The sequence below is a fragment of the Trichosurus vulpecula genome, chromosome 2 (assembly GCF_011100635.1).
Source record: "Trichosurus vulpecula isolate mTriVul1 chromosome 2, mTriVul1.pri, whole genome shotgun sequence".
NCBI classification, from domain to species: Eukaryota; Metazoa; Chordata; class Mammalia; order Diprotodontia; family Phalangeridae; genus Trichosurus; species Trichosurus vulpecula.
In genome coordinates, this window is record NC_050574.1 from 90,398,145 (window position 1) to 90,413,123 (window position 14,979).

The window sequence follows — 14,979 nt, forward strand, 5'->3', positions numbered from 1 at the left end:
TACTGTGTACAATGTTTTCTGGTTCTGCTCACTTTACTTTGTATCAGTTCATATAAATCTTCCCAGATTTTTCTGAAATGATCCTGTTTGATACTTCTAATAACACAACAGTATTCCATCACAATGATATACCACGACTTGTTTAGCCATTCCCCAAATATTGGGTGTTCTCTCAATTTCCAATTCTTTATCACCACAAAGAGTTGCCATAAATATTTCTGTACAAATAAATCTTTTTCCCCTTTTTTAAAAATCTCTTTAGGATATAGGCCTAGAAGTGGTATTTCTGGGTCAAAGACTATGCACAATTTTATAGCTTTTTTGGTTGGTTCCAAATTGCTGTCCAGAATGGAACAACTCACATTTATTCAGTGCTTTAATGTTTAAGACTTTTTAGTTCAGAATGTTTGTAGACTTAAGGAACAGTATCATAATGTTTACTGGATGGGAGAATGTTGGGGGCTATGTAAAAAGTTGGTTTTATATGTATGTATGCATATATTTACCTAATTTACACTTCTTTAAACAGCCAACACTAAGGAGAAAAAGCTAGTATAAAATACTATAGTATAGTATATACAGTACAGTACACACCATACTATTATATATATATATATATATATATATATACACATAAACACTATACTATATATGTAGTATAACTGTAGTATAGTATATAGCTAGTATAAAATACATTACCAGCTTCAAAGGACTGCTGTGAGAATTTAGTGCAAGAAAGTATATAAAGTGCTTTATAAATCATAAAGCGCTAAATAAATGAAAGTTAATAATAATGATCATAATGAATATTTGACCAGGAGTCTGAAGACAGTGGCTCTGCCACTAACTAGTGGGGTGATCCTAGACCAAAAAATGGTTTACCTCCTTGGACTTCAGCCATCTCATCAAAAAATGAAAGGGTTGAACGAGATGAACTTTAAGATGCCTCCTAACTCTAACATTCTAAGATAAGTTTTTTTTTCCCCTTTGGGGGTATGGGAGTGGGAGGTGAGAGTAAGGTGGGAAGTGACAGAGGAAAAATTTTACAGAAGGGAAAAATTCCATATCATATCATATATGATACTATCAAAAGATGCTATTAATGATGTCATAAGCCTGCAGTCTCTGCTACCTGAGAGGCTGAGGCTGGTGGCTAGTGTGACATGTGGTCTCTGGAGTTCTGAGAGTTGATCACCAAGGCTCATACTAAGATCAATAATGATTTAATGAGAGCCTCGCACCGGGCAGGGCCCTCCCCGCCAAGGCTGTCTAGGGAGAGAAGAGCCAGTCCAGGTGACAAATGGAACAGGCCTACACTCTCATGCCAATCAGCAGTGGTACTGGGCCTGTGAATGGCTGCTATACCTCCAGTCTGAATGAAGTAGGGAGACCTAGTCTCAAAGCAAAACAAACAAAAAACAAAGCACCAACAATAATAACACCTCCCCCCCCAGCAATCAACAATAAATTATGTTTAATTTTACAGCACAGGCCACAAAGCTGATGTTTCTACAGTATCACTAACAGCAGAAGCTTCCACATACATTCCCCCGATGTCATCACTGTTTTTAAACTCTCTCTCTTTGTGGGTGTTTTTTTTTGGAAATAAGTTTTCAAGGCAAGGAGTGACAGTCTTTACTAGAAGCAGCTAAAAACTTCCACCTAAAATCTTTTCAGACTTTTTCTTAGCTTATCAGTACAACTAACTCCCTGAGTGCTTTTAACGTCTCTGCTTTTTTGTATATCAGAAAAGCACGTGAGTTTATTAGGCATGGAAACTTATAGAGGAAATGAGTTCATGGTACTGATCTCAATATCAGGACGAATTAATCTAAAGAGCTTATAAATGATAAGCCAACTCGTTATACTTCTTCACAACTGAAGGGTATCCTTGTTCTGAAAACTGTGCCTAAGGAAGACTATCTAGGAGGATATAGGGGCCTTTCCACCAAAGGTCTTAGGGAATTCAAATCTATTCAGGTCAAGTACTTTCGATAGTCTGTGAAAGATGGGAAACAACACAGAGTTGGCTTTTAAAAAAAAAGGTGGGGGCAGTGGGGCATGTTCTACATGAAAGTACTACACTATTTTTAAAGAAGGAAATGCCTAATCAGAATCTCTCCCATAATGCTCTTCTAAAACATCTCATGGATGGTGATACAGTAGAACTGAACCTGAGGGAATTAGGAAAGAAGGATATGTATAATATTCCAAAATAAAAAACCTAGAACACAGTAAGATTCTATCAGAATAAATCATGAGAGTAAAAATGAAATTATGCGAAGATAAAATGGGAAACATGTCTCATGCTGAAATGCATTTTCTTTTTCTTTGATTATACACTTAGAAACTGATAACTGACTGAACTTCCTGAAGTAACCAACCTACTAAGGGAGAGTGCTATTTTTGTTGTTCAGTGTTTCAATTGTTTCCATGATCCCATCTGAGGTTTTCTTGGTAAAGATACTGGAGTGGTTTGCCATTTCCTTCTCTAGCTCATTTTACAGATGAGAAAACTGAGGCAAACAGGGGAAAGTGACTTGCCCAGGGTCACACAGCTAGTAAGTGTCTGAGGCCAGATTTAAACTCAGGATGATGAGTCTTTCCACAGTTGTCATCATAATAATAACTACTCACATTTATACGTCACTTCAATAACCCTATAAAGTAGTACAATGATATTACTGTCATTTTACAGATGAGAAAACTAGAGTTCAGAGAAAGAGTAAGTGGCCTTATACACTTCAATGTTTGTTTTGCAGGCATACATTCACTAACAGGACTTAGATATTGCTAGAAATGAAATCATTATCAAAAGGAGAAAAAGCTCCTTCAGAAAGTAGCAAGTCTCTTTTCCCTGAAGGTTTACGAGTAAAGACTGACTGATCACTTGTTGGGGATACTGTGAGTGGGTTTCTTGTTCAGTGAGGCATTACCCTAGATAACTTCTTGAAGAACCTTCCAACTCTAAAATTTTATAATCAACCATCTATACATGCTTAGTGGTGCCCTGAAGCCTATTCAATAAAAATGAGAGGGCCTTAAGTTTGTGTTTTCCTAAAAATTCTCCTATAAGAATCTGGTTTTAGGATACCATTCATGACAACAAATAATCAGTATCTCATGAAAAATGTGTTTTTTTCACTTGGGGGAATAACAAGTTGCTATTCTCCGAAAGTAAATTTTCCACTTAAGCATCAAAACTTTATTTTTGGCATTTTGGATAAAAAATTTTCTTAAGTATTCCCTGCTTTTTTTTAACTTAGTAAACAGAAAATAATGTAACCTTTTCTTGATGGTTCAGGGTCATTAGGAACCAGGGAAAGAGAAATGACTATTTGTTGCTCCTGTACTACATAGTCCTACACGGCTGTCCCTTTTAAACTTGTGTTTGGTTTTTCTTCCTCCTTTCTTGCTCTCAGATGTCCTTGTTCCTTGTCAGAGTGTTTGGTTTAATTGCATGGTGCTCTCCTAAACTTGCTGTTTTTAATCTGCTTTTGGTTTAGAAGCCAGATAATCAAGGTTGTTAGACTAGGATCACAGGATTATAGAGCCAGAGTCTGAAGGGCCCTCAAAAGCCATCTTATCCAGCCCCTTCACTTTACAATGGTGGAACCTGAGGCCCAGGAGATGATGTGACTTGCCCAAGATCACGCAGGTAATAACCATCAGAGGCAAGATCTGAACCCAGGTTCTCTGACTCTAGTGAGGCTCTTTCTACATTACCACACAGACAAGCTCTCAATGGAGGGCTTCAGAAACTCTCCTGTGATCAAAAGTAATGAGTTTTAGATTTATGGACTTTGTGATACCTATTGTTTTTTGCTTATTTCCTAGTTCTGTTCTATAATTTGTACCATTATGATAATACAAATGAGCTCTGAATAAAATATTACTTTATTTAGAAAATGAATGTAAAGCAATCATTAATAGGGCTTATTACTTACTGACCAGAAATTGAAAATTTGGTAGTATTTTTAAGAAAAAGCCAGAGAAATGGTAAGAATAAAAAAGGTATGTAATTGAAATGTAAAGTTCCTATTCCATAATTAGGGATGGTAAAAAGTTTGTTCAAGCTATTTACCATTTAGTTTAAAACTTAAAAAAGATAAAAGGACATTTTTAAAAGAAATAATTTACATGCAATGTTGGCCTTCAGATCTTGGAAGGTCAATCTGACCCACAAAAGTGATAAGAACATTCTAATATTAAGATATGAGTAAGATAGGGAGTACATTTCTTGCAGTTTCAGTGAAAAATGAAACCTGAGAAAGAAAACAATGACAGAAGTCAATGATAAAAATGACATAGAAATTCCTGAAGTAATGCCTGCAAATATGAAACTGTAAATATGTAGTATTTTTAGTCAGCTAGTGCCCTCTAGTGAGGTCACAGAGATGTTCACTCAGCTTAGATATTGTCACCCATTTATTACTTCAAAAGGTAAGCTTCCACAACATAGCACCCATATTTTTAAATTTGGGCTATATGAATATAGTACAACAAACACCATGAACAGACAAAGGAAATTTTCATGGGGCTTCTTTGTAGATTGTTATGGAATTATAACTGCCATTATTTTAAATTAGTATTCCCACCCTCTCCCATGCCCATACTCCCATTCCTTAAAAGTACTGGATGTTACATATTTTATAACTTCAATGAATCTGTGAGTTTACTACTTTGAGTATACCCTCTACTGATATGAATCACAATCCACCTATATCTTCTCACCCTTTGGGATTCTTGTGCAAGTATTCCCATAAATACTCTATGGGAGGTTCACCTAATGTACTGGGGGCCTTCTTTGGACATCACGTGAGTACCAAAGATGCAGATGTACTGTCCATGTCAGCTCTCATTACATGACTTGTGTCACTTTGATATTTTAGTGAGCAATTTGTTGTTACTAATATTGCTTCAGTTTATTTATGTACCAGGTACCTTCCCAACTCCCTTTTGGCAGTTTTGATTCCCCAGAGATCTTGGTGTTTCATGACTGCCGGCTATATATCATAGGGAGAACACTGGTGCTAAGCAATTATATTTTTATTGCATGAAGGTTAGTGATAAGTTGATAATATCCCAAATGCAATTTAACCCACTTTCTTCCTCCTTTTCAATCTCTACCCAGTTCACTGTCTACCCACAATTTCTGTCCAAGACAGAAGTACTGATTTGACCAGCTCTGAGTCACTGTATTGCATGTAGTATTTGGGACAAAAGGAATTCTTTATCATTTGGTTTTTCCTGCAAGAAAAGTTAGGTAACTTACTATCACTATGATGCTGGAAAAGTCACTTCAGTTCTCTAGGCCTCAGTTTCCTTATCTATAAAATGAAGATTGGCCAAGATGAGAGAGGCTAAGATCCCATCTAGATCTAAATCTCAGATTTTATGAGCTTATGAAATCCTTTAAGTGATTATAGATTTCATTTAGATGGCACAAAAATGTTTGAGGGCTTGAAGTATAAGGCCACCTGCTGGACCTCACCATTTATAAGGAATCAGAGAAATATGCTACTCTTTTACACTTTTCATCTTATGATGCTCTAATCATATTTATAAATTAAGGTGAATTTAATTGAATTATATTTTGAAAATTCTGAAATAATTAGATATTTTGATATTAAATAAAATTAATTAATTAAAAACAAAAGATACTTTGAAATAGATATCCTAGGCTACTATAAAACCAGGGCAGGAAAAAAAGGACGTAAGAGTAATTTAATAATTCCTTATTTCATGTTTTCAAAAAATGGTAAAAGTAATGATAAATTTTTAAAAAACCTCCCTTTATATGACTTCTTTTTTTTATAGGAAGGCCTATGTCAGTCAATCAAACACAACCATAGACCATGTTTCACTGGCAGATGAGGAAATGGATCAGGAAGAAGTGAAAGACTTGTTTCTGGCACACTCCTCTACCCCACTTTGTTAAATGACCTGGGGTAAGTAATTTCATTTTTCTTTGACTCAGTTGCTACACCTATAAAAGGGCATAATTTTACATGGAAGCCCATTTCTTCATAGGAGGAATAATAGAGAGAAAATATCTATACGGCCTTTAATTGTCATATGGCAAAATCTTTCCTAAAGGTTTTTAATAATGTCAGTGAACTGCTGCCCCAGCATTAGTCAAACCAATCTCACAAGGGATTCAGGAGAGTAAATACTAATTTTTAAATATATGTAGCTAGGTGGTGCAGTAGCTAGAGTACTGGTTCTGGAGTCAGAAAAACCTAAATTCAAAGACATGCTCAGACACTTAGTAGCTGTCTGACCCCCAAAAGTCACTTAACTTCTGTCTACTTTAATTTCCACACCTGAGAATTAGGATAATGGAATCCACCACCCAGGGCTGTTATGAGGATAAAATGAGAAAATAGTTGTAAAGCACTTTACAAACAGTAGGGCAATATATAAATATTATCACCATCCTCCTCCTCATCATTATAATTATCTTGGGTGATGGAATGAACAGCTTAATGGCACTGCTGCATGTGGTTCATTCACTCTGGGGTTTGGAACAATGGCTATTGCTTGGCATGAAAGCTTCATCTGCATTGACAGCTAAGTGAGTGTGCTTGTGGGAGGCAGGGGAGGAAGAGGATCGTCCCTCCCACACTCTCTGACCCAGCTAGCCTGGCCTTCTTGCTGTTCCTCACACACAATCCTCCATCTCCTACCTCTGGACCTTCACCGCCACCTCACGTCTGCCTTTTAGAATCCCTCATTTCCTCTAAAACTTGGTCAAGCAATGCCTCCTACATGAAGTCTTCCTGATTCTCCCTGCCCTGCACCAAACATTACCTTTCCTTTGTTTGTACACGTTGCTACTCTGCCAATAAACATTTATGGAGCTCTCCTGTTAGGAATGCAAGCTCCCTGAGGGAAGAGATGATTTCATTTTTGTCTCTGTAAGACTAGGGCCCATGATGGTGCCTGGCGCTGAATAGCTATTTAATAAGTGCTTCTTGCTATCACGGAAACTGTGCTTCAGGCCCTCCAGTGAGAAGAAGCCCATTATCTGCCAAGGTGGCCCATCTCCCTTTTGAATAGGTTTAATTATGAGGAAGTTTCTCCTTCCATCAAGCTTAACGTTGTCTCTTTGCAACTTCCACCCACCGCTCCTATTCTGTCCTCTGGAACATGAGAAGAATAAGTTTAATCCACCTTCCACGTGAATGTCCTTAATATACTTGAAGGTAGCTTGCTCTATGGGGTCTCTTATGGCCTGGAAAAGGACCAAAAGTTTGGTAGCTTTTGACCAAGAGGGGCAATTCACTGATTCTCTGGGTATTAACAAGTGATTAGCATCAAGTATTGTTTGAAAAGCCTTTTACTTCTGCCCTCTGATCCTGATGACGTGCTCCTATGCCTTCCTTCACAGACTCAAAGGCTGACACTGTCAAGGAAGGCAGCACCCTGGCAGCTGGTTCCCCAATCTCAGGTCCAATCTTGGTCCACCTCTGTGTAGGGCCAAGGAAAGGATTGTATGAGCCATGGAATCAAATGGAAAGATATTTTTTAAAACATCCTTGGAGAAAATGTTATATAGGACTGCTTAAAAGCAAACTCAAAAGGTGCTAGACATGTTGAGCATATTAAACAAAGGTGAGAGCATAATAAATTTGCACAGTAAGAATTAATACCTTTGTAAAAGGCAAAAGGCAGTTAGGTGGCACAGTGCATAGAGCACTGGGCCTGGAGTGAGGAAGACCTGAGATCAAATTGTGTATGAGACCTTTACTAGCTGTGTGACCCTGGGCAAGTCACTTAACCCTGTTTGCCTCAGTTTCCCCACCTGTAAAACAAGCTGGAGAAGGAAATGGAAAACCAGGCCAGAATCTTCGCCATGATCCAAACTGGCTCATACAGAGTCAGATATGACAGAAATAACTCAATGACAACAAAGTAAAAGATTAGGAACTCACAAAAGTAATTGGCGGGATAGTTATTTGGGCTCTCACAGGAGAATCATCATAAAAAAGTGCAAGATTACAATCCTTAAAGACAGTAATATGATAAAAACAAACGCCAAATATTTCAGGTTTGTATTAGTCTTTTACTTATACTTCAATGGATGGCTGAGCTCATCACTGTGGTTACTCCCTCTAGTGGTACTGATCCATCTAATAGGCCTCTCCTTCTATGTGATTTTTCTCCATGTCTTTCATAAATCCTCTATAAAATACTTACCCAAAATGCTGGACACCTTCCTCTAGGAGTTTTTGATATTCTATGGGTACCAGTACAGTCTTTGGGTCACCCATGCACTATCATTTGTCTCATTATATAATTAGCACATATGTTTTTGGGACGATATACTCCCAGAAATGATCTTTTGTGCCATTTCTCACATGCAAATCATCAGCCACATTATGCTATAGTTTACTCATGCCTAACATGAATTTCTTTATTGCTGTTTCAGCTATTGGCAATTTGATTGTAGGGTTCCATAAACTGCAGTTGAAAAGTATTATCAAGAGAATAATGATGTTAAAAAACAGGTTTTTCTGTCTTTCATTATGTGGTAAATATATTTCTATTATAAATAACTAATATTTACATAGGGGCTTTTCATAAATTTTTCTTTTGATATTTTCTTGGTTTTTTTTTTGGGGGGGGAGGGCAGGGCAATTGGGGTTAAGTGACTTGCCCAAAGTCACGCAGCTAGTACATGTGTCAAGTGTTTAAGGCTGGATTTGAACTCAGGTCCTCCTGACTCCAGGGCCAGTGCTCTACCCACTGTGCCACCTAGCTGCCCCCTTTTGATATTTTCTTACTGATATTTTAGTCGTAATCATAAAATACTACACTTACAGGCCAAGGCTGTAGATTTTCAAGTTCCTTTTCTAATTTTTCAAGGTCTGCAAATTTTGTGGCTCCATCAGCATCTGCCATGAGGATCTTTCTCCCTTGAGAAGTGAATACGCCCTGCATTTAGAAATGTCAATAAAAATAGTTTTAATAAAATTTACAAAATTACATAAAGTTTTAATTGAATTATTTCATTTGAAATATTTAAGACTAAAAGAGGCTGAAGTAGAGAAAAGCTAAAATTCAGTGGGATCGAATAAATCACATCCATGTTCACAATGTTCAAATCTTCACATACTTAGACTTATTTGTATTACTTTTTCTTACAACCCAGTTTTTGACTATATAGATGCAAAGGAATGGTGAGAATTTATTATTCATTCTAAAGTAGCAGTGTGCATAGCAAACCGAGAGCTGGCCTCAGATTCAGAAGACCTGGTTCAAATCCTGTCTCTGCCACATACTGACTGTGTGACCCTGGCAAGTTTCTTTACCTCTCAGTACCCCAGACAACCCTCTGAGATTATAACCTGTAGAGAAGATGTCCCTTTGCATTGGGAGAGGAAGTTCTTCATTTTGATTCCTAATACTAGTGGTGTCAAAATCAAATAGATCCCTGCAGGCTGCCTACTGACTTAGAAAACCAGACATTAACATTAACTATATTGTCCTGTATTTTTGTTTATGTTGTTAAACATTTCCCAATTCCATTTTAATCTCCTTTGGGGGCAATGAATTTGAACTCCCTACCCTACACCAATGAAACTACAGGTCCTGCTCCCCCCAAAACTTTTTTTTAAAGTAATGTAGGTTTAAACAACTACTTTGGGGAATAATTTCAAAAGTAAATGCCTCTGGGTTCAATAAGTTTTTCCTCATCCTGGCCTTAAACAGCAGCAAAGTCATTTACTACTGTCAAAATATTTCTATAGTCTGTATGCCAACAACCCTTTTATGTTCCAACCTACTCTCTAACCATCTTTTTAGCTTAAAATTTACTTTATCCAGTAAAGTATGTGGCTTTTGGATGAGTCCATTACTGTATTATTATGTTCTACATAGTGAACATTTGAATTATTAAGTAAACATTCTTAGATAATTTTCATAGATTTATATTCTTTATTTATAGCCTAGATTGTAAAATGCTTGCAAAATCTACTTTACACAATTCTATGCACACAGTGGGCAATGAATAAATATTATTTAACTGACTAATACACTTCTGTCTTTTAAGTCACTAATATTTTTGTCAATTATCTGCTTGCTGGAATTGATAGTATTATCATTTGTAAATATGAGTCAAGATGAATAAGGCTACTGATACTTTTAAAGAAAGAATTCAAATAGATTTTGTTGAAGTTAAGGACCTATCTTACCTATAGGTATGCTCTCCATACATTACACAGTATTTTATAAAACATAATCTATCGAATAAACATGATTAGAGAGTACAGGCTGTTCACTGGCATAGCATATGGTGTGGTGCCTTGTTGTGAAACATCTCCTCAATTAGAATGTGAGATCCTTGAGGGCAAGCACCATGCGTCTGCCTTTCTGTCCGGTTTTCATAGTGCCTGGCACATGGCAGGTGCTTAATAAATCGTTGTGATTGACTGCCTGCCTACAAAGATTGGAGATCTATCCAGGAAATTCCTTACCAAAAGATCTAAAGATGGTATGTGGAGCTAAGTCAATTAATGGGGAACCTCATTAAAATGCAACTAATATCAATTCATCCAACTACCACTTCACCAATTTGTTACTAATGACACTTGGTAAATCATGGGAATGTAATTTTAAATGACAGTTCTTTGTGTAGATTACATGAGTTTTATAAAACTATATAAAACATAGTTCTAAATTTCTGTCATAATATGTTTGGAAACATGGATGAGAAACTGAAATGCAACAAATACATACATAGTTGGAATACTGGTGCAACATTTAGAAATGCAGACATAAATGAGGTAATTTCTATTGCTATATGATAAATCCCTTTCTAGTTGGTGGTATTATATATCATATTATATTAACAATGTGATGTCACAGTGACAGAATCATATTAATTAGAATATGGGTAAAAAGAAATAAAAACAGTGGAGACCCATCTGACATCCAAGCAATGCCAGTACATTTTTAGTGGATTTCTGGAACACAGAATGCCAGAGAGTTACATAGAATTTGGAAACATGAATGGGAATGGATCACTTGAAGGTAAACTGGTAAATGGAGAGAGGTCACCTGGATAATCGTTTAACTCATAAATGGAAAGGAGAGTACATATGTCATATGTGTAGGTTAGTCAGCGGGGCTTCATGCAACACATTCAAAAATGCATGGAAGTTGATGAATAATTTGAATGAATGTTTGATTTCTCAAAGAATAGTCTATATTTTAACAATTTCATCACAAATGTATATGTATCTCAGTGACATCGTTGAAATGTGTATTACACATTTGGTATGTGTAATATAAAAAAGGCAGTGTGGCAGAGTGGATAGGCAGCTGGCCTCTAAGTCTGAAGAACTGGGTTCAAATCCTACTTCTGACACATCATGCCTAATGTAACTCTGGACAATGTCTAGAATTTGCTACCTCCTGATAGATCCCATTCTACTTTGGGACAGCTCTTACTGTTGTTCTATAGGTTGAGGCCACGTCTGCTTCTCTGTAACTTCCCACTCACCGCCCCTGCATCTACTTTCTAGAGATGACCAGAAGAAGTTTAATCCCTGTTCCGTATGACAACTCTTCAAGCTCCTGAAAATGGCTACCACGTTTCCCCTAAATCTTAGTTACTCTAAGCTAAATCCGTCTCAGTTTCTTGAACTGTTCCTTAGCTGGAATGGTGTGTAGTGTTCTCAATATTCTAATCATTGCTTTCTGGACAAGCTCTAGCTCATCAAAATCCATCCTAAATGTAGTTCCCATAATAGGGCATAGCATTCTACACATGGTCATGCCACACAGTTGTACCTCTTCTGTATTATGGACACAATTTCTATTAATGCAGCAAAATTCTTATTGATAAGCTAATGTGAAACAAATCAAGGTAGATATTAAATATTAATTTTCATTGTGAAACATTCTACTGAACCAGAAACTTTTGGACACATCAGACCAGCTACCGAATATACACATTCCATGGCTCGCAGCCTAGGTTAATAAGAATGCTCATATTTTAAATAAAAGTGTTCATTACCATCTTGACAGCTCCACCTTTCCCACGATTTTTCACCAGTGTTATTACTCGTACTTTGTCATTTCCATATTTTTGGCGATAATTATGAGCAACCTGTTAAGTACATAAAAGTAATAAAAAATTAATTTGGATTACCAAGAAAATATGAATTCCTTATTTCTTATTTTGGTTTAAAAGCCATTACTATATTCTGGCCATGATCACCATTCCCTCCTTCTGGATATTCTCCTCCTGTGGCTTTCATGACACTGCCCTCTTGTTTCAGTTCCTAACTATGGGATTGTCCCTTTAGGCCTTCTTTGCTGGTTCATTATTTAGATCCTTCTCAAGAATGGTGATTCCTCAAAGTGCTTTTGGTGATCTTCTCCTACATTTCCTCCCTTAGTGATGTCAACCTTAAATTAAAAAAAAAAATCCTCTCTTGATCCTATCATCCCTTTAAGCTACTGTCCTATATTTCTCATCTCTTTCTCAGGCAAACTGCAAGAAAAAGCTGGCCACATTTATTGGCTTCACTTTCTTATTTCCTGTTCACTTCTGAAATATGACTTCAGACATGACAAGTGAAATGGCTCTTTTAAGGTTCTCAATATTTATTAACTGCAAAATCTCATGGTCTTTTCTTGGTACTCAGCTTTCTGGACCTCTATAGACCATCTGACATTGTTCTCCTAATGGATGGTTCTTAACCCTCTTTCTGCTTGTGTGTCATGACCCCACCGGTAAACTGGTAAAACTTACACCCCCCTTCTCAGAATATTTTTAAAGGTATAAAGTAAAATACATGAGATACAAAGGAAATCAATGATACTGAAATACAGTTATTAAAATATTTCCCCCCAAAGTTCATGGACTCCAAGTTAAGAATTATCGTCCTAGAGGTTCTCTTCTGCCTGGTATTTCAAAACACTGCTTTCTCCTGGCCCTCCTCCTACCTGCCTGACCCCTACCTTTTTTTGTCTCCTTAAAGGAGTCATTATCCATGTACCACACTCCACTTAGAGTTGTGCCACAAAACTGTTCTGGGCTCTCTCCTCTCCTCTCTTTTTACTCTCCTGGTAATTTTTACCATGGGTACTCTCACGGGTTCAACTGTTTCTTTATAGATGATTCTTAATCTTGTTCCCATATTACAGTATCATCCCTAAGTGCTTATTATCTTTTTCCTAAAAACCATGCCTCTTCCTACTCCCTGACTTCTTCTGAGGTCACCACCATGCTTATGGTAACCCAAGTTCACAACTTTGGAGTCACCTTTGACTCCTGCCCCCTCTTCATTTGTTGTATCCAGTAGCCAAGTCTTGTGGATTCTAACTTCACAATGTATCTTATATCTGTCCTCTTCTCCTCATGTACCCAGCCACCAAGGATCTGGCACTCACCACCTACTGCCCAGAGTACTGAAATAGCTTCCTAATTGGTCTTCCTGAACACAATCTTTTTTCCTTTTAATCCTTCCTCCACACAACTGCCAAGGTGACACTCCTAAGGCACCAGTCTATGTCCCTCCCCAATTCAAGAAGCTCCAGTGGTTCCGTGTGGCCTGTAGGACAAAACATAAACTCCTGTGATGGGCTTTTAAAGCTTTTCACAATCTGCTTTCAGTCTATCTTTCCAAGAAAAAAATGCACATTACTTTCCTTCACCCTGCAGCCAAACCAGCCTACTAGGTTTCTTTGTACACTCTAGTTTATCTCCCATTTCCATGCTTTGGCACAAAGCTGTCCGTCATGCCTGGAATGAATTTCCTCCTCACCTGTCTCATGGAATCACTGACTTCCTTCAAGGCTATGCTTGCTCCTATAAGAAGCCGATCTTATTTCCAATCATTTTGTAGCTATTTTGTGTTTACTTTGCTGTGAATTTTATTTTCTACAACTAGAATATAAGCTTCTTGAGGGCAGAGTGGTTTGGTTTTCATTTTTGTATCATCAGCAGCAAGCACACTGCTGGGCGTAGTAGTAGTTGCTTGATAAATGTTCCCTGAATAAATGAATGAATCTAACCCCAGGTATTCAACTGCCATCTCTATTCAAACAGCTAACAAATCTCCAGATCTAGCTCTTACCCCTCACTGAGGTTTCAGTCCCAGATGACCTATTCTTGCTGTATATCTCTCCTTGAATGTACTGTTGACACCTCAAATATATCCAAAACAGATCATCACCTTTATTCTTCCCTCTCCTTTATCCTCCATATCCAATCAATTGACAAATCTTGTCAACCTGTCTCCACATTTTGCACAATCCTGTTTTTTTCTCAATTCATAGGGAGACCATCACTTGTCTGATTCAGTATAACAGCCTTCATACCTTGTGGCAGAGGGAGGATGCAAAGAAGGAATAAATTCCATGCACAAAATTAGCATTCTTCTGTATGCATCACTCCTAGTGGGACTGAGGGTAAAAATTTCCCTTATTGGAAACTTTTCCTTGTTCCCTATACTTATAGTTTAAGTGGAGAGCAGTAGGCAAATATACAGGGAGCCTTGGTGAATGAAAATGGGGCAGCCAGGTGGCACTGTATTTCACAGAGTATGAGGCCTCAAGTTAGGAAGATCTGATTTCAAATCTGGCCTCAGACACTTACCCTGTGACCCTGGGCAAGTCACTTAACCTCTGATTGCCTCAGTTTCAGCAACTGTAAAATGGGGATAAAAATAGCACCAACTTCCCAGGGGTGCTGTGAGGATAAAATGAGATAATATTTGTAAAGCACTTAGCGCAGTATCTAGTACATAGTAGCCATTATATAAATTCTAGCTACTATTATTATGTCTAATGTCACATTTTTCTTAGATCAAGTAGCACAAAGCTGCTTCTTTACCTGTGAAGTCTGGTCTTTACTGCCATCATCAACCACGATCACTTCATACGTGAATGAAGGATCTTGTTTCTTCAAAAAACAAAAATGGAACATACAATTTAGCAAAAACTGCTCCTAGAAGAAATCCT

At 37.4% G+C, this 14,979-nt stretch overlaps 1 protein-coding gene across 1 annotated transcript in view; it reads right to left on the reverse strand.

Moving 5' to 3' along the window:
- The window catches only part of ALG5 (ALG5 dolichyl-phosphate beta-glucosyltransferase), a 54,571-nt gene that overhangs the window by 22,144 nt on the left and 17,448 nt on the right, over nt 1-14,979 (reverse strand). The window contains exons 4-6 of the mRNA XM_036747717.1: nt 14,852-14,920; nt 12,026-12,118; nt 8,827-8,940 (exon numbers count right to left, since the gene is read on the reverse strand). Of these exons, the coding sequence (XP_036603612.1) occupies nt 8,827-8,940; nt 12,026-12,118; nt 14,852-14,920 (276 nt within the window). The remainder of the gene's footprint in view (nt 1-8,826; nt 8,941-12,025; nt 12,119-14,851; nt 14,921-14,979) is intronic.